Source organism: Ovis canadensis, chromosome 21, assembly GCF_042477335.2.
Source record: "Ovis canadensis isolate MfBH-ARS-UI-01 breed Bighorn chromosome 21, ARS-UI_OviCan_v2, whole genome shotgun sequence".
NCBI classification, from domain to species: Eukaryota; Metazoa; Chordata; class Mammalia; order Artiodactyla; family Bovidae; genus Ovis; species Ovis canadensis.
In genome coordinates this window covers 66,732,705-66,751,312 of record NC_091265.1, presented here as the reverse complement: position 1 = coordinate 66,751,312, position 18,608 = coordinate 66,732,705, and the positions used below count along the sequence as shown (strand labels likewise).

The 18,608-nt window shown below is 60.9% G+C and overlaps 1 protein-coding gene across 2 annotated transcripts in view; it reads left to right on the top strand.

Annotated features, from left to right (window-relative positions):
• The window catches only part of AP2A2 (adaptor related protein complex 2 subunit alpha 2), a 68,792-nt gene extending 51,001 nt beyond the window's left edge, over nt 1–17,791 (top strand). The window contains exons 8-22 of one of the 2 annotated variants that reach the window (XM_069565831.1): nt 1,038–1,185; nt 1,945–2,113; nt 3,090–3,227; nt 4,078–4,260; nt 4,781–4,878; nt 5,461–5,692; nt 5,945–6,118; nt 10,325–10,485; nt 13,068–13,150; nt 14,510–14,599; nt 15,385–15,508; nt 16,164–16,280; nt 16,366–16,435; nt 16,576–16,710; nt 17,401–17,791. In XM_069565831.1, the coding sequence (XP_069421932.1) occupies nt 1,038–1,185; nt 1,945–2,113; nt 3,090–3,227; nt 4,078–4,260; nt 4,781–4,878; nt 5,461–5,692; nt 5,945–6,118; nt 10,325–10,485; nt 13,068–13,150; nt 14,510–14,599; nt 15,385–15,508; nt 16,164–16,280; nt 16,366–16,435; nt 16,576–16,710; nt 17,401–17,478 (2,000 nt within the window). In that variant the 3' untranslated portion in view covers nt 17,479–17,791. Of the gene's footprint in view, nt 1–1,034; nt 1,186–1,944; nt 2,114–3,089; nt 3,228–4,077; nt 4,261–4,780; nt 4,879–5,460; nt 5,693–5,944; nt 6,119–10,324; nt 10,486–13,067; nt 13,151–14,509; nt 14,600–15,384; nt 15,509–16,163; nt 16,281–16,365; nt 16,436–16,575; nt 16,711–17,400 lie in introns of both variants that reach the window. The other variant, XM_069565830.1, reaches the window with a different exon arrangement.
• The last annotated feature ends 817 nt before the right edge of the window (nt 17,792–18,608 follow it).

Here is an 18,608-nt window from a genome sequence, read left to right as displayed (position 1 = left end):
CAGATCCCCGTGGGTTTTTGAAACAGTCTTTTAACATAATTCTTGAAACCGGTTGAAACTTCACATCCAAAACTGTGTGTATGACTTTAAAGTGCATGTCATGGATATTGTTATGTTTGCTTTATTTTAAACTATGGCAAGTAACTAGAATCACTGGTTTGAGAACGCTCATGAGTTCCTGTTCCATACTTCCAGATTGCCTCCTACCAAGATGGCTTTCTTGTTGTAACCTCCGCACTTTAGCTTTCATTTGTTTTTGTACAGGGTATGTCTGTTAAATTCAAGTCACTTTGTGTCCTGAGTGTTTTTTATACTAAGTGTGAGCTGCTCACCCTGCAGCAGAGCTGAGCAGGTGTGGGGCTCCATGAGGCCTCACCCCTCCTGCTGGCGGGCCTCCACCCCGCAGCAGGGCAGTGGTTCTCTTGGTGGAACTGGCCGCTGCCTTCTTACTCCCAGGCTGGGGCGGCTTGGAGCCCCTGGAGCCCCTGGGGGTGAGTCTCACTGTCGCCTCCTCCTTTCAGCCCCGCCCCGCCCCGCCCCGGGCGGCCTCAGGGACCCTCACCCCCCCCCCCCCCCCCCGCCCCGGCGCCTGGGGGCCGCCCCGCCTCGAGTGGCGCTGAACAGCTGCTTTGGAGGCAGGCGATGGTTGTTTCTGGAGTTCTCGTGTTTTTATTACTTTCTTAGTCTTTCTTGGTCTGCTTTGACTAGAAGCTAAACTTCCTTCTGTTCTTGCTGCTCTTCGCGTGTCTCTGCTTCTCTTGGTGGCAGGCAGTTGGGAGGCCCTTCATCCCTCCCCGCCCCCGCCTGACCGTCATGCTGGGTGTTCTGTCACTGGGATTTTATTTTCCTCAGCTTATATGATCTATATTTCATCAAAGACTTGTGTCCCTGGCCATCAAAGCCTCTTGACTTAGGCAGCCTCAGGGTTTGAGTCGGGATCCTCACCTTCTGTCGACAGGCGGGAGGCAAGGGTTACCGGGGCTGGGGCAGGGAGGGCTGCGGGGAGTTGGCCAACGGCTGTCTGTTCTGCCCAGAAGACCCTGCAGTGCGCGGCCGCCTGACCGAGTGCCTGGAGGCGATTCTCAACAAAGCCCAGGAGCCGCCCAAGTCCAAGAAGGTGCAGCACTCCAACGCCAAGAACGCCGTGCTCTTCGAGGCCATCAGCCTGGTCATCCACCACGACAGGTGGGCCTGCACGCGCTCTGCCTCTGCCCTCCACACGCAGCTGGGCGCCACGCTCTCGCCTCTCCTGGGGGCTCCCCTTCTCCTGGGCGTCCCACCGGGCCATCCGCTCCCTGGGCCACCCAGGCACCAGCGTGAGTGTGTGTCCTGCGGGCTGCGTGGGTCGAGGTTGTGGCGGGGAGGTGTGTGGAGGCCACGCAGGGTGGGGTGGGGGTGTTTCCAGGTCCCAGCAGGTGCACCCACCAGAGTGCTGTGGTTCCACGGACTGGGCACTGTTAGCAAGCTCCCCCACCGGGGGGTGTGCCAGTCTTGGCCGTGTTTGAAGGGCGCAGATGTCACGAGGACAGAGTGAAAAGCGAGCAAAGACCCCCCACTTCAAATCCCCGTGGTGCATGGAGCTGGCGCTTGACACCAGTGACCTGACCTCTGTGCACCGTCCCCACCTGCGCCCGCCTTCTCCACGTCGGGGCTTTCATCCCGTCGGCCAGGCGGGCTCTCTGGCTGAGCGTGTCACCTCTGGTCGAGGCATGATGAAAACTCGGGTCCCCTGGCCAGTTTGGTGTGGGGGCTCAGGCTCCTGGCTGCCCTTGGCCCTCTGGAGGCGGGTCCCCTGGATGCACTCGGAAGCGCTCTGGGGGTCCTCGTGTGGCATTGGCCAAAGTGAGCGTCAGGCCTCGCGTCCTGGGAGGCCGTGGTGGCTCAGACAGCAGCCCTGGCCAAGCGGGGACTCCCTGCCCACACCCGCCTCTCCCGTCTGTGCAGCGAGCCGAACCTGCTGGTGCGGGCCTGCAACCAGCTGGGCCAGTTCCTGCAGCACCGGGAGACGAACCTGCGCTACCTGGCCCTGGAGAGCATGTGCACACTGGCCAGCTCCGAGTTCTCCCACGAGGCGGTCAAGACGCACATCGAGACGGTCATCAACGCCCTGAAGGCAAGCGCCCTCTCTCCCCTGTCTCTCAGGCCGGGTGGGAGCTACTGGTGGGCTCCGGGATCCTACACGCTCGGCCCCTGGGTGGTTCTGCACTCTGCCCCGGAGAGGCTGTGCGCACGTGGGCACCTCCCACTGGGTCTGGCACGTGAGCAGACCTGCAGTAAGAGTGGAGATCGGTTCAAAGCCAAAGAAAGAAGAAAAGTGAGATCGGCGAGTCTGGTCTTCCTGGTGGAAGGATAAGATACTTTGTCCGTGTCTGCAAGAAAACTCACTCTTTGCGAAAGGATATTTGCTTTCCCAGGGAATTCAGATTCCAGAGCAGGAGCTCCTGCTTTGTGAGGTTTGTTCCTCAGGGTCAGACACAGCTGGTCGTGCACGTCAGAAAGCTGAAGGCGGGCGGGGGAGTTACAAGCTGCCGCCCGGCTCCTGCGCTAGAGCTGAGAACAGGTCTGACCCTGTTCCTTTGGGTTTACGTGTACTTAATAGACATTTTTGGTGTGAGTTTTGAACGCGAGGGCTTACAAGCGTTTGGAATTTGCTTTCTGGTGTTTTGAATTACGCCTGGGTGGTTGTGGTGTTTCTTCTAGTCGCTGCCTGGGTCAGAAAGACGTCCGTGTGGGCTGTGGCGGCTCCCGGCAGCACCTCTCCCGCTCTCCAGAGCCGCGGAGCAGCTGCGCCCTCACTTCTCAGGGTCTGGGGTGGGGCCGGGAGTTGGCACAGTGACGGGCTCCCAGGTGACGCAGAAGGGGCCGGTCTGTGACCACACAGTGGGTGGCCTTTGACCCGCGCCCCCCTCCACCACGCCAGGGACAGAGCAGGAGCCGGGGCAGTGGTTAGCGCGTGGGGGTTAGGGCTCCGCAGGATGCTGGACTGGGATGGTGAGGGGGGCGAGCTCCAAGGGGGGCACTGGGACGGACCGAGCCCCCCTGCACCCGCCCAGCAGCCCTCATGCTGCTGCTCCTGTGCTCACCCCCAGACGGAGCGGGATGTGAGTGTGCGGCAGCGGGCCGTGGACCTCCTCTACGCCATGTGCGATCGCAGCAACGCCCAGCAGATCGTGGCTGAGATGCTGAGCTACCTGGAGACGGCGGACTACTCCATCCGAGAAGAGATTGTGAGTCTTGCGGCCTCTGTCATTGGGGCCTCCGCGCTCGCATCTGGGCTGAGGCGCTTCTTCACGGGGTCTGCTGTGGGCTGGAGGAGAGTGCTGTGCTGTGTTCAGCTTTTTTGTCAGCGTTTTCAGTAGAGCTCCAGTTTCTTGGAGTCACTGCGGAGGCCCTGATCCTCACTCTCCACCTCCCCTGCAGAGGCCACGGAGGCAGGGGGCTCAGCCCCAAGGGAGCGGGTTGGGGCCTGTGGGCACTGGGGCGGGCGTGTGGGCACTGGGGCCAGCGTGCGGTGAGGGGCCTCCAGTGTCCAGCTTTAGGGGCAGCTCTGGGCTTGGAGGACTTGAAGCCGAGGACATTGACAAGGCGGGTGCTCCAGGATGGCCTTGGGGCTCGTTATGCAGGGTCGGTGTGGAGGCCAGAGGAGGCGCACAGCGGGTGGACTGGGCTCTGGGGCGCGGTCGGGAGGTCCAGCCAGGGGCACGCTGGGTGTGAGGGCCTCCGCCGCCTGAGGGCTGGGCTCTGTGTCCCACAGCCTGGAGCAGGCACCCCGGGCAGCAGAGAATAGGCAGTAAGTGAGAAGGGCTGGTTGGAGCACAAGGCCGGCGAGCTAACTGTTCAGCGGGGCTCATGGTGTGGGTGTGGGCGTGGCTTCCTGGGCGGCTCAGTGCGGGTGGGGTGGGAGGGGCCCACTGTGCCTCTTGCAGAATCCATCTCACTTCCTCTCTGTTCTGCTTTGCGTGTCCTCCGCATCTGTCCTGGAACCTTAAACTTTCGGGATTCCTTGGAGAAGCTGGGGGGCGCTCTGGTGCGGGTCAGATCCTCCTGAGTCCCTTCCTGCGTGGCCATGCCCTGCAGGTGCTGAAGGTGGCCATTCTGGCAGAGAAGTACGCTGTGGACTACACGTGGTACGTGGACACCATCCTGAACCTGATCCGCATTGCCGGCGACTACGTTAGTGAAGAGGTGTGGTACCGCGTTATACAGATCGTCATCAACCGGGACGACGTGCAGGGCTATGCCGCCAAGACTGTGTTCGAGGTGCGCCGGCCCTCCCTGCTTCCCTGCCAGCTCTGGGCCCGCGTCCACTTCCAGGGGCGTCTCAGTGCCACGTCTCCTGGATTTCCACGTGGCTGCCCCGGGTGAGGTGCTCTTGGTCGGCCAGAGGCTGCCTGAGCAAGCTGCCCAGGGCAGGGGGCTCCCACTGGCCTCCATGTGCCCCTGCCCCTGTCCAGGGTCTGAACCGTAATTTTTGGAAGCAGTTCCTGTTGAAGGGGTGGGATCGACCATGGACCTGTCCCCGGGCTCCCCTGCTACTGACCCTTCTGCTGAAGTGGCCAGGAGCAGGGAACAGGGTGGGCAGTGTGGTTGGAGAGGGGGCAGAGGGCTCAGGAGGCTCTGGGGACTGTGGCCATGTGCAGCGCAGGCTCCCTGGGAAGGCCCCTGGGCCGCACTCCTGGTTCCTCACGCAGCTCGGCCGCTTTCTCAGGAGGCCGAGCCCGTGCCGCCTCCACCTGTGTGTGAGCTCTGGGCGCTGGGTTCACAGTGTGCTCCTCCACAGGCGCTGCAGGCCTCGGCCTGCCACGAGAACCTGGTCAAAGTTGGCGGCTACATCCTCGGGGAGTTCGGGAACCTGATAGCAGGGGACCCAAGGTCCAGGTGAGGCCCCGGAGCTGGAGCCCGTGTCCAGGCACTGGCCTGCGCCCCGGGCTCTCTCCTGATGCCTGGTCGAGGCCAGCTGATGTCTGGAAGTCCTTGGACAGCCTGGAGTGAGGGCACGTCCGTTCAGGACGACTGTGTGGAACGTGGGGATTCTGGGGGAAAGGAGGTGTGGCCAGTGGCCGACGCTGTTTTGGGGGAGCCTGTACACGGCCTGGAGCTGGAAACGTGCAGGTCCTGGCGAGGGTGGGGCTCCTCATCGCTCCCGGCCCCCCCATCCCGGGGGCTCGGGCAGGGCGGGCGTGGTGCGGTGTGAGACAGAGAGGCGGTGACTCTGTGCCCGTGTGTCCCCTCCGCCCCGCAGCCCCCGACCCAGGGAGAAGCGGTGACTCTGTGCCCGTGTGCCCCCTGCCCCGCAGCCCCCTGACCCAGGGAGAGGCGGTGACCCTGTGCCCGTGTGCCCCCCGCCCGCAGCCCCCTGACCCAGGGAGAGGCGGTGACCCTGTGCCCTGTGCCCCCTGCCCACAGCCCCCTGACCCAGGGAGAGGCGGTGACCCTGTGCCCTGTGCCCCCTGCCCGCAGCCCCCTGACCCAGTTCCACCTGCTGCATTCCAAGTTCCACCTGTGCAGCGTGCCCACCAGGGCGCTCCTCCTGTCCACCTACATCAAGTTCGTGAACCTCTTCCCGGAGGTGAAGGGTACCATCCAGGACGTGCTGCGCAGCGACAGCCAGCTGAAGAACGCCGACGTGGAGCTGCAGCAGCGTGCGGTCGAGTACCTGCGGCTCAGCACCGTCGCCAGCACCGATATCCTGGTGCGACCCCCCTGTCCCCCCATCCCCCCATCCCTGGGCCGCCCTCTTCCCCCCCATCCCCCTTCATTATCCCCGTCCCCCCCGTCCACCCATTCCACCCCATCCCCTGGCCACCTGGTCCCTGTCGTCCCCCACCGTTTCCCCGTCCCCCCCACCCCCGCCGTCCCCTTGCCCCGACCCCAGGCCGCCCTGGGTGGGGGCTGGAGGCCATGGGGCTTTGTGCCCTGCCGACCTGGGCTCCTTTCCCACCAGGCGACTGTCTTGGAGGAGATGCCCCCCTTTCCAGAGCGCGAGTCCTCCATCCTGGCCAAGCTCAAGAAAAAGAAGGGCCCAAGCACTGTGACCGACCTGGAGGAGGCCAAGCGGGAAAGGAGCGCCGATGTCAACGGGGGCCCCGAGCCTGCCCCGGCCAGCACCAGCGCTGTGGTGGGTCCCTCCCGAGGGCCCTGCCTGCACAAGCTCCGGGGCGCCTGGTGCCCGAGGTTCAGGATCCCGGATGGTGTCCTGGGTGGGCTGACCCAGACGCAGTATTCGTTGTTAGGCTGTCAGACGGTCACCTGGGCTCCTCTCGGCTTTGATTTGGAGAATGTGGTCATTCTTGCGTGACGGCTGTGTGGGGGCCTCTTGCCACCCCGGGCTGGTTTCCAGGGCTTCCACCTCCTGGGGTCCAGTAGTGAGTGGGTTAGAGCAAGCTCCCTGTTCACACAAGTGCCCTGAGAACGTGCCCTCTGATGTCTGTCAAGGAAGACGCCGTTTTCAGAGCTGTGTTTCCTCTCTCGTCCCCGCTTGGGGGGCGTCCGGCCACCGCAGGCTGTGCGGCCACCGCGTCGGGAGGAGCCTGGAGAGCAGGCCGCAGCCTGGACGCTGGTCAGGCGGCGTGGCCAGTGGCCCACACTGTCCGGCAGCCCCAGTGAGGCTGCGCCCGAGGTAGAGGTGCCACATGCCCGTGCGTGGACAGCCTGGGGCCAGGATGGTTTGCTTATGTATGGCGCCAGGATGCTTGTGTGTGAGCCCTGGCGCTCTACATGTGGGGGCACTCGCCTGACCCCAGGCCCACCGTGAAGCCTGTGCTCACGCCTGGCCCTGGGCTTGGGGCCTGTCACAGTCAGGACCTCCCACCCAAGCCCTGGCGCCAGCTCTGCAGAGGAGCCCGGGGTGGTGCTGGGGATGGAGTTCTTGTGTGTCCCCAGGGTTCAGGTGGTCTGATGAGGGCGGGGTAGGTGAGGCAGGAGGGCAGAGAAGGGCCGGGGTCCCTCCTGCGTGGGAGTCTCGTCCTAGGGCTTCTGCCTCCAAACTCAGGGGAGGCTCCACCTTGAAGTGGCGCTGAGATATCTGGGTTTTATTGGGGAACCTGTTAACGCCTTTCACTTCTGTGTAGCATCAGCTGGAACCCCTTTTGCTTAGGGTTGCACATCCCCCCTGGAGGTGGTTTTGTTTGGGGCTGTCTGGGGGGCTCAGCCCCTGTGGCTCCAGGATGCTTGTCCGTGCGTCTGTGGGGTGTCTGCAGGCTGCCTGTGCCCTGGGCTTTGGGCTGGAGGGGGAGGGGGGCCCGGAGCTGCCCCCACCCCATGGGCTGCAGCCCCCTGGGCAGGCGTGACCTGTGCAGACCGTGCACCGGGCCAGCTCCGTGGGGAGGGTCTCCCCGCGTCCTGAGAAGAGGGCCAGGTGGTTAGAGGGGTGACTCCAGCGTTGCCAGGCAGAGGTCCTGTAAGGAGTCTGGGGAGGGAGCTGGCGTCCTGGGGGAATCTCCCAAGGAACCGCCTAGCGTTTGTGTGTTCACATTTGACTTAGTGGGACAAAAGGGTTTTTCTACCTTAGAGAGCATTTGAACTGTTCTTCAGGAACCAGTGGTAGACGTCTTGCAGCAGGTGGCGGGGTCCTGAGCTGGTAGGCAGGCTCCCAGCAACCACAGAGACCTGGCTGGTGGGCGGGGCTGCCTGTGACTTGTCCCCCAGACTCCCCAGCCGCACCAAAGCTTCTGCTGATCCTTCCCCACCGGCCCTCTGGCTCTGGGCCCTCCCTTCTCCTGGGGACTCCAGCCTGGCCTGTTCTGCGTCTGGCGCCACCCTGCCTGCCCACCAGCCCGCTTCCTGCCATGGCTGGGCCTTAGTGCATTGCTGCCCTTGAGTCCTCAGGCCTCCCAGACCCACAGCCTCTCTGCACACGTGTGTTCTGTGACGCTTCCTTGTCTTCATGTGGAATCCACGTGTGAGGTCATCTGCCTACACATGGAGCTGTTTGAGAAATGCTCCGGATATTAAAGGGAGATGAGCAGTCACTCGTGCCGAGGCCGTGGTTCCATCCAGGATGTCACCTAGAGCAGGGCGTCCTGGGGTGTGAAGTCAAGTGGGCTTCAGGAAGCGCTTCTGGGAACAAAGCTAGTGGAGGTCATGGAGTTGCTGCTGAGCTGTTTTGAATCCTGAAAGATGATGCTGTTAAAGCGCTGTGCTCAGTATGCCAGCAAGTTTGGAAGATTCAGCAGTGGCCATAGGACTGGAAAAGGCGAGTTTTTCTTCCAGTCTCTAAGAAGGTCTACGCCAAAGAATGTCCAAACTGCCTCACAGTCGTCCTCATTTCACATGCTGGCAAGGCAATGCTCAGAGCCCTGCAAGCGTGGCTTCAGCAGAGCGTGAACCGAGAGCTTCGAGATGCTGAAGCTGGATTTGGAAAAGGCCGAGGAGCCAGAGACCCGATCGCCAGCATTTGATCGTGGGGGCAGCGAGGGGTCTCCAGGAAACATCTGCTGCTGCACCGTCGACCGCGCTGAAGCTTGTGTGTGGGTCACAGCAAACTGGAAAGCTGCTTACGGAGACGGGACTACCAGACCACCGAACCTGTCTTCTGAGAAACCTGTATACAGGTCAAGAAGCAGTGGTTAGAACTGGACATGGAACAACAAAGTGGTTCCAAATTGGGAAAGGCTGTATATTGTCACCTTGCTTATTTAACTTCTATGCAGAGTACATCATGTGAAATGCTGGGCTGGTTGAATCACAAACTAGAATCAAGATTGCTGAGAGAAATATCAACAACCTCAGATAAGCAGATGACACCACTCTAATGGCAGAAAGTGAAGGGGACTAAAGAGCGAGCCTCTTGAGGAGGGTTACGGAGGAGAGAGGAGCGTGCCGGTTCGCGGCTCCACATCTGTAAGCTCAGCGGCGCCGGCCCCGCCCTGGGCGCCGAGCTGCCTCTGCTGCATCCAGCTCTGTGGCCCTGTGGCCTCTCGCCTGTCAGGTTCCTCTGTCGACAGCAGCCTCTGGTCCCATCACTTGTCGGCAAGGAGAAGGGGAGAGAGTGGGGGCACTGGCCGATTTTATTTTCTTGGGCTCTCAGATCACTGCGGATGGTGACTGCAGCCATGAAATTAAGACACTTACTCCTTGGAAGAAAAGCTCTGACAAACCTAGACAGTATATTAAAAAACAGAGACATTAGTTTGCCAACAAAGTTCTGTACAGTCAAGGCTATGGTTTTTCCAGTAGTCATGTACAGATGTGAGCGCTGGACCATAAAGAAGGCTGAGCTTCGAAGAATTGATGCTTTTGAACTGTGGAGTTGGAGAAGACTCTTGAGAATCCCTTGGACTGCAAGGAGATCCAACCAGTCCATCCTAAAGGAAATCAGTCCTGAATATTCATTGGAAGGACTGATGCTGAAGCTGAAGCTCCAGTGCTTTGGCCACCTGATGGGAAGAACTCACTCGCTGGAAAAGACTCTGATGCTGGGAAAGATTGAAGGCAGGAGGAGAAGGGGACGACAGGATGAGATGGTTGGACGGCATCACCGACTCAATGGACGTGAGTCTGAGTGAACCCCGGGAGTTGGTGATGGACAGGGAGGCCTGGCATGCTGCAGTCTGTGTGGTCTTACAGTCAGACACAACTGAGCGACTGAACACCTACTGCGAGTGACCCCCACGTGTAAGTCCTCAGCATGACCTGAGGGCAGACGGGCTGCTGCCTGGGTTGGGTGCGTCCGCGTGCTGGAGAGAGGAGGGGTGGCTCTTGGAGAGATGAGTGCTGCAGAGCCAGCGCGGTGCTCACTGCAGGCACGCAGCGACTCCAGGAGGGACTCGGGGGCTGTAAGTGGATGCTGGCCCACAGGAGGGTCCAGATGAGTTCTCACAGGCCGGGTTCTTGCTTCGACGTGATCCACAGGATCATAAGAACCCTGCGGGCTTCTGGAACTTGTGTGCCCGGGCGGGGGCAGTGCCACCTCTATGCAGCCAGCTAGGGGACACGTGAGTGACTGACGAGCTGCACGTTGCGTCTCCTGTGGTTTGAGAGGGGTGTTGGAAGGACTTTGTTCTTTGTCATCTGCCTCGTGTCAAAACTTAAAAAAAAACAACAAAGCAGTTAGAAAAAATCTGTTCTGTAGAACTTTGATCCACTTTTTCTCTGTAACACAGTAGGACTTAGAGATGTTTGAGGGTGCATGCTAGTATGGTACCCGCTTAGTCATTTCGCCTCTTTCGACATTTTTAGATGCTTGACAGTAACGTGCACAGCTGTGTTTCTGAAACCAGACGTTTCTTTTCGGTGCTGTGGGCGGTGAAGGTGCAGGCACTTGTGTTGCGTGAAGCTGTGCCTGGCAGCGTCTGCACTGACCTGCTCTTTCCCTGTTTTCCAGTCCACGCCGTCTCCATCGGCAGACCTCCTGGGTTTGGGGGCTGCGCCCCCCGTCCCCGCAGGCCCCCCGCCCTCTTCCGGCGGGCTGCTCGTGGATGTCTTCTCAGACTCGCCCTCCGCGGCTGCGCCCCTGGCTCCCGGCTCCGAGGACAACTTCGCCAGGTAGTCTGCCTCCTGGCCCGAGGGGGGCCTCCCTCTCTCCTGAGTGTGTCCCAGCCCGGCGGCAGCCGGTGTCCATCCCCGTAGCCCCTCACCCTGCCGGGCCTGCGCCCCGGACTCCGCGTCTCCAGTTATTGAGCGAACTGGGACTCCAGGCGGGCGAGGGAGCAGGCCGCCCCAGGGCTCTCGCCGCAGCTCACGCCGTCCTCTGCACTGTGCCCCTGGGCCTCCAGTTGTGCCCGCGGCTGCCCTCCAGGGGCCCAGCTGGTGTTCCAGAAGCGCTCTTCAGTTGCACAGTCGCTGCTTTGGCCTGGGGGGGGGGGGGTCTGTAACAGACCCCCAGGCCCTTCCTGCGCCGCCTTTGGCCGCTCCCCCCTCGTCGCCTGCGTGACTGCTGTCCCGCGTCTGTGTGCCCGCTGTGGGCTGGCGGAGCTTACCTGGGCTTGCCTTCGCTGTGTCCCCTGAGGCCTCCCTCCCTCCCTGCCTTCGGTGCTCCCTGTCCCTTCTCGGCTTGCTCTTTGTGCTTCTGTCTCTTGAATCTTACATCTGGATGAGAGGTGGGCACCCCCCACCAAGAGCAGAGCGGCTGCCCGGCCTTGGTCCTGGGCCGTGGCGGCTGTGGTCTGCAGCCTCCGCCCTCTGCCCGCCCCGCACGCCGACCGGCTTCCTATGCTGCGGGAGTGACTGGGCGGGCAGCTGTGCAGGGCTCCTCCTTGTCTGGCTGTGGCTGAAAACAGACTTTTTTCAGATTGAGATGTAGTTGGTTGATTTTTAGATTGAGATGTGGTTGGTTGGTATCAGTGGCTCACGGCTTTTGCAGACACCAGAACAGCGGCTGTCTTTGCCTGAGCGTGGGGCGCGTCCGCGTCGCTTCCGTGTGGTGCACGGCCGTCCCCGCCTCCCCATCCCCACCCCGGCTTCCCTCTCCCGCTTCCTTCTCCCCGCCGTCACCGCTGGTTTGCCCTCTGTCTGTGGGTCTGCTTCTTTTTTGATACATGCGTTTAGTTCTTCGAGCCCACGTGTGAATGGTGACACAGCCTCTGTCTTTCTCTGACCCATTTCCTCAGCATAACGCCCTCCGGCCCGCCCATGTGTCACACGGGACAGAATTTCACTCTTTCCTATGGCTGAGTAGTAGTGTGTCATACATATATGTGTGTGTGCGTGTGTGTGTGTGTGTGTACACACCCCCCCCACGTCCTTATCCACTCATCTGCTGATGGACATTTGGGTGGTGTCCGCATCTCGCTGTTGTAAACAGCTCTGCGCTGAACGTGGGGGCACGTGTATCTTTCTGAACGGTGTCTCTGCCCTGTCTGAATATATACCCTGCACTGGAATTGCTGAGTCAGGTGGTTGCCCTGGGTGGGGAAGATCCTCTGGCGAAGGGAATGGCAACCCACTCCAGTGTTCTTGCTGGAGAATCCCATGGACACAGGAGCCTGGCGGGCTAGAGCCCATGGGGTCACAGAGAGTCAGGCACGACTCAGCGACTGGCCTTTCCGCTTTCACGGCAGCTCTAGTGTTCTCTGAGGACCCTGGGTGCCCTGCCCGCGTCTGCAGCAGCTCTCACCCGCCAGCAGCGTGCGCGCCCCCCACACCCGCCAGCAGCGTGCGCGCCCCCCACACCCGCCAGCAGCGTGCGCGCGCCCTCCCCCGCCGTGTGCTCACTGACGCGTGTCTCTGTCCGTGGTGGCGGCTGTTCTGGCCTGTGTGCGGTGACACCTCACTGTTGTCGTGGCCCCCGTCTCCCTGCTGGTGCGTGATGTGGAGCACCTCCTCACCTGCCTGTGGCCATCTGTGTGTCTTTGGGAAACTGGCCGCGCAGGCCTTCCGCCCGGTGTCTGATTGGGCGGCTCGGTTCCTGGGACCGGAGCTGCGTGAGCATGTGTGTTTGGAGGTTGGCCCCGCGCTGGCTCTGCCTTTCGGAGGTGTGTTCTCCCGTTCAGGGGGTCTTGCTGGTGGTCTCTCCTGTTGTGCGGAAGCTTCTAATCACACCCCGCTTGCTTTTGCATTTGTTCCCTTTGCCTTAGGAGCTGATCCAGGAAAATGTTTCCTGTGGTTTGTGTGAAAGAGTGTTCCGCCCGTGTTCTCTGCTAGCAGTCTAATGGTTTCAGGTCTCACGTTTAGGTCTTTAATCCACTTTGGGTTTATTTTTGTGTATGGCGTGAGAAGGTGTTCTGGTTTCATTGTTTTCTACAGAGCTGTCCAGCTTTCCCAGCGCCAGGGGCCGGGGAGCAGGGAAGGGGGCGTGTGTGTGTGTGTGTATGTGTGTGTGTGTGTGTGTGTGTGTGTGCCTGTGTGTTGGGGGGGGGGGGTGCCTGTGTTCTGCCTGTGTCAGTGGGAAGCCAGGGGCAGGTGAGCAGCGCTTTCACGGACAGCAGGCTGACCTGCCCCGTGGGCCGCGCTCGGCTCACCTGTCTCCGGGACGCTTGCAGCAGAGCTCCCTGGAATGTCTCCTGCCTTTCCCATTCTGTCCCAGAGGCGGCTTCCAGCCTTCGTGTCCCTTAAGCCCCTTTTCGGAACTGGTCTTGTATTTTCAGTGGGTGACTCTGAGTGACTCACACGCTGTTCCTTGTCCCCAGGTTTGTCTGTAAAAACAACGGTGTGTTGTTTGAAAACCAGCTGCTTCAGATTGGACTGAAGTCTGAGTTTCGGCAGAATTTAGGTATGTGTTTTATTTCTTGAGTGAAAATGTCTCTCATAAGGGTCTAGTTTCCAGAGTATATAAAGGACTCCAAGTCAAAAACAGAAAGAACCCAAGTGAAAAAATGGACTGAAGTCTTGAATAGACATTTCTTTGAGGAAGACATTCAGGTGTCCAGAAGCGCTAGACAAGGTGCCTAGCATCACTAACAACCTGGGAGGTGCGGTGAGGCCACACTGAGGCGCGTTCACATCCGCAGTGTCTACTGTGAGCCCGGAGCCAGCGCCGGAGGACAGGAGGGACCAGAGCCCCATGTGCTGCTGGTGGGCCTGTCAGTGGGGCGGCTGTTGTGGAAACACTGGTTTCTTACAAGATTAAAAGTAGGGCCATCATGTACATGACTCAGCCGTTCCGCTTCTGGGTGTTTACCCAATTATGTGACAAGAGGGAAGGGCTGAGCAGACACCCGCACACCCGCGTTGGCAGCAGCATCAGGCACAGCCGCCAAAAGGCGGAGACAGCCCCGGTGCCCACCCCTGAGGAGTGCATGCACCAGATGCGGTGTGAGCCCACCACGGGTGCTGCTTGGCCGTAAAGGGGCGGAAACCCTGGCACAGGCTGCAGCGTGGATGCCCCTCGAGGACGCGACGCTCAGCGAAGCCAGCCAGCCGCGGCGGAGCTCCCTGGAGGGCCTCACCCGCAGACCCAGCGCGTGGGCGGGGCCGCGGCTGGGGCCGTGGGGGGAGCGCAGTGAGTGGCCAGTGGGGACGGAGTGTCTGTTGGGGAAGATGAACAGGTTTCTGGGGATGATGGTGGGGAAGGTAACACAGCCAGGGGAATGTTCTAGTGTCCCGAGCTGTGCGCCTGGAAATGGTTAGATGGTAAATTGCAGATTATATATATTTTACCACACTGTTTTAAAAAGCTGTTTTTGCTCCCTCCACATCCCCCGCAAATCATGCACGCTGACTGTTGGGACTGCCCCCTCCCCGTACCCTCGTGGAGCCTGTCCTGGAAGCGAGTGGGGAGTAAGCAGGGAGGCGGCGGTGTGTCTGCCCTGCAGGGACCCTGACCCTTCTCAGTGAAACTCAGAACTTTGCACTGAGTTCAGGAGATAACCCCGGGCTGTCGTGGAGTCAGCCAGGCGCTCGGTGTTTCTTACACCGAAGGGGAGCCGTGTACACCTGTGTGTGCTTCCTAGGAGAGGGGAGGTCCCGCCCCACCCGGGACTCCACGGGCGCCTTCTCTGATGGCACAGGGCTCCCCGTGCTGCGCCCCAGGGATCGGGGTGCGGTCGGGGTGGGGCGGGGGCTCTGTTCTGCCCCTGCCGCTCAGGGGCTGCGATGTGCGCTGTGAACAGGCTGCTCTGCTCACTTCCAGGCCGCATGTTCATATTTTATGGCAACAAGACTTCCACACAGTTCCTGAATTTTACCCCGACACTTATCTGTTCGGACGACCTCCAGGCCAATATCCTTGGTCCTGTTGCCACTCGGGCCACAGGCAGAGTGGGTGGGAGGATGGACTGGGAGGACGCTCCCGGGGCTGGTCCTGCAGCTTCAGGGTCTCTGACTGCTCTCAGGCTGCGTGTCCATAACCCTGAGAACTGCCTGCAGGCACGCTCCAGCCTCCCGTTACTAGAGAAGTCCCCAGGCAGAGCCAGGGCTGGGGCACCGGGACCAACTGCAGCCGCAGACAGCCCTGGCGGACAGCAGGGCTGGATGTGAGCGCCTCCCGTCCGTCAGCCTCACCATCCGGGGGCCTGTCTGGGAGGATGGACTCCCAGATAGTGAGGGGCAGGCGGCCGAACTTGACCACCCAGGGCGCCACCTTTTTTGGAGAAACTGTGAAGTAGGAACCTCCTCACCTCAGACCAGATCTGTTTTTGAGTGAGTTCAGTCGTTCAGTTGTGTCTGACTCTCTGCGACCCCGTGGACTTCAGCACGCCAGGCTTCCCTGTCCACCACCACTCCCAGAGCTTGTTCAGATTCATGTCCATTGAGTTGGTGATGCCATCCAACTATCTCGTTTTCTGTTGTGCTCTTCTCCTCCTAAGATCTATCTTTATTTAAGATAAACATTTTTCAAACGTAGACTGTTGACGCTCAGTTTCTGTGGCTAGCCATTAAAGACAGCTTGCAGGTTTTTTCTGTGGGCAGGATGAGTGCTCTGCCCTGCTGAGCCCTCCTGGCCCCCCTTGGCCGCGGGGCTCAGCTGCGTTCCCCTCATTGCCTCGGCCTCCTTGACTCCCGCACATCTGAGCCTGCAGACCAAGCCCGTGGACCCAGCCGTGGATGGGGGCGCACAGGTGCAGCAGGCGGTCAACATTGAGTGCGTGTCTGACTTCACGGAGGCGCCGGTCCTCAACATCCAGTTCAGGTGGGTGCGTGGGCGTAGCCGTCACTGCCGTGGCGCGGGGCCTGCTGCTCGGAGGCCGGCTGCGCAGGAGCTCCTGGTGAGGGTCCTCCCCAGGTGCATGCTCGGTGTCCCACGCCCCACACGCAGGCTGGCTGTCTCTGGCATGTTTGCGTTGCTGCCTTGCTTGTTCTGCTGTTTTTCAGCAACCAGTAGAGTGAGTGAGCAGGCTGCCCTGTTGGGTATCTGTAAGGTTAGATTCTGGAAAAGCACGCTCTGAAACGTGAACTGCATGGAGACTTGAAGACAGTGTGCTGTGTAGAGTCGAGGGAAAGATGCGCAGAACTTCGTTTCACTCTGTAGGCGCTCTTTTCTTTAGTCATTTTATGGGAAAAAGGAATGACCCCCACAATTTAAGCTCACTTGGGCTGCTGGGGAGCGGGAAGAGGTGGCAGCTGTCCCTGCTCGTTGTGACCAACCTGGCAGCGTTGGCTGAGGGTGTGTTTCCCAGCATCCCCGGCTCCCGATGACTGTGTGCTGGAGATGGACAGTCTTCCTGGAGCCCCGGGCCGCCCTTCTGTGCCCCAGGGGTCTCGCACTCAGGACCTGGTCCTGGCTGAGTCTCGGGTTTTCTGCGCACTCGTGGACTCCTCCCAGTGGACCTCTGTGTTGCTCACAGGTATGGGGGAACCTTTCAGAACGTGTCTGTGAAGCTGCCTATCACACTCAACAAGTTTTTCCAGCCCACAGAAATGGCTTCTCAGGATTTTTTCCAGCGCTGGAAACAGCTGAGCAAGTGAGTGGCAGCTTGTCCATAGGTGGACAGGTGGGCGGGGCCCGGGCTGCAGCCAGCTGACAGGGCGGCTGCTCTGTCCCCACAGCCCTCAGCAGGAGGTACAGAGCATCTTCAAGGCCAAGCACCCGATGGACACAGAGGTCACCAAGGCCAAGGTACCGGTCTTGCGATGGACGTTCCCAGGGTCGGGGCGTGGCCTGGCCCTCTGAGGAGACTGGTGGGCTCTCCTCTCGGAGGACTCTCCCCTCTGCCGGCGCCGGTGCCACGGGCTCCTGTTTCTCCCCTTTCTCCCCAGATTATCGGCTTTGGCTCTGCGCTCCTGGAGGAAGTCGACCCTAACCCTGCGAACTTTGTGGGCGCTGGCATCATACACACCAGGACCGCCCAGATTGGGTGCTTGCTGCGCCTGGAGCCCAACCTGCAAGCCCAGGTGCAGCCCTTGGGGTCGCTGAGCGCGCTTGGGTGGCGTTCACCGCAGTGGAGTGTGCACAGGGAGGTGGGCGGGCCCCACGGGTGGCCATCTGGTGCGCTACACAGAGGCGCACACCTGCCTCACCACCACCACCGCCCACTGGTGCCCGCGACATTCCCATCGCCCCATGGAGCTCCTGGGCACCCCCCGGGAGGCCGCGCTCTGTGGCGTGGGGCCCCCAGCTTCGGCAGGCGCTCGTTGCTGCCACGCCCGTGGCAGGCCCTGGTGGAACTTGTGGGGAGGTGCACTGTCGGCTCGTCCGGCACGCCTGTCCGTGGACGTGGGGCTGCTGCAAACATCGGGTGTCTTTTGTGTGCACGTGACTTCACTTCTTGTGGGTGCCACCCGGGTGGGCTGGCAGGCTTACGGCATCCGGGCACCGTCAGCGCTGCTGCCCCGCCGCAGTGCAGTCCTGTGCCCAGCAGCTGTGCTTGAAGGCTCCAGTTGGTCCCCATGTACACAAGCGCTTGTTACGTCAAGCTTTTATTTTAGCTGAAAGCGCCTTTGATGCTTGAGTCTGTCAAACTGGCTGCCTCAGGGAAGGGCTGAGCAGGGCCTTTGGGGGCTGCTGGGCGGGGCCTGGCCCCAGGGTGGCTGCTGCCCGGAGTGCCCCCGCCCCACCACTACCTGCTGTGTCCTCTGTTCCAGATGTACCGACTGACACTGCGGACGAGCAGGGAGACCGTCTCTCAGAGGTTGTGTGAACTGCTGTCAGAACAGTTTTAAAGCAGCAAGGGCGGAGTGTCAGGCTCCCACCTGTGCGTCTCTCCTCGTCTCCACCGCTCTTTGTTGCTGAGCTGCAGGTCCGTGCCCTGCCCGGTGTCACAGCCCCCAGCGCCTCCCAGCCCCCCCTCTCGGCCTCGTCCCTCCTGGGGATGGATGGGGAGCCTGTGTGCCCTTGAGGAAGGGGAGGCTCAGCCTGGACCCAGCCAGCCTGCCGAGTCAGGCGGAAGGGCATGACTCCCGGGATCAGTTCTTACAGAAATCAAGACAGTTCTGTGGTTAAGTCTGCACATTAAAGGGAAATTAGAAGTTCAAATGAACGTGGAGTTTTTTTTTGAAACTCTCTCAGGATGCCGTGTTATCTTACTGGTGGTTCATCTCTGACGCCCTCAGAGGAGAGGCCGTGTTCTGTCTGCAGGACTAGGTCTCGGCTGCTTGGATGGGCGATGGGGAGGCTGTGGGTGTATTTGCTGGGGGCCTGTGGGCACTGAGTTCTGCATCTGCAAGTTAGACGGGGCTGTGTTCTCAGTGGCTGTCAGGGAAAACTTGTCCTGCCCAGACTGAGTTCGGCTCCCTTCCCCAGGACTGTGCTGTTAAAGGGGGGCTTGTAAGGCCCTCCCAATGAGTCCTGATGTGCACAGGGGAGAAGGGTCCCTGGTGGCCCTGGAGAGTGTGTTCCTGGCCTCACGCGTCTTTGAATTCATTTGGGTCACGGGGCCCAGGGCTGGGTCCCGGTTGTGATTGCAGGGTGTGGCATAGTTTCTAGAGAAGATTCTGGAAGGCGAGCTGTCTCTTCCCTGTGCAGTGGCCCTAACCTGTTGGGGTCACGACTGCAGGCTGAGGTGTCATGGACCCTGGCCTGTGGGTGGGAGCAGGGAGGCCTGCGTGTGGCCGGGGAGCGGGGAGCCGGGCGGGGCTGAGGTGGCAACAGCACCCCCCCGTGCGTGGCTCTCCGCGCCTCACCTGTACCTTGAGATGCCCGGGCGGGGCCTGTGTCATTCCCTGGGTTTCCAGGGGAGACCAGGCTCCTTGCCACCCCATGGGGGGCACCACATGGGTCAGGGGAACGTGGTGGCCCTCTGCCAGATGCAGGTCCTTGGGGAGGTGACTTCTGGGAGTCGCCCTGTGGGTGC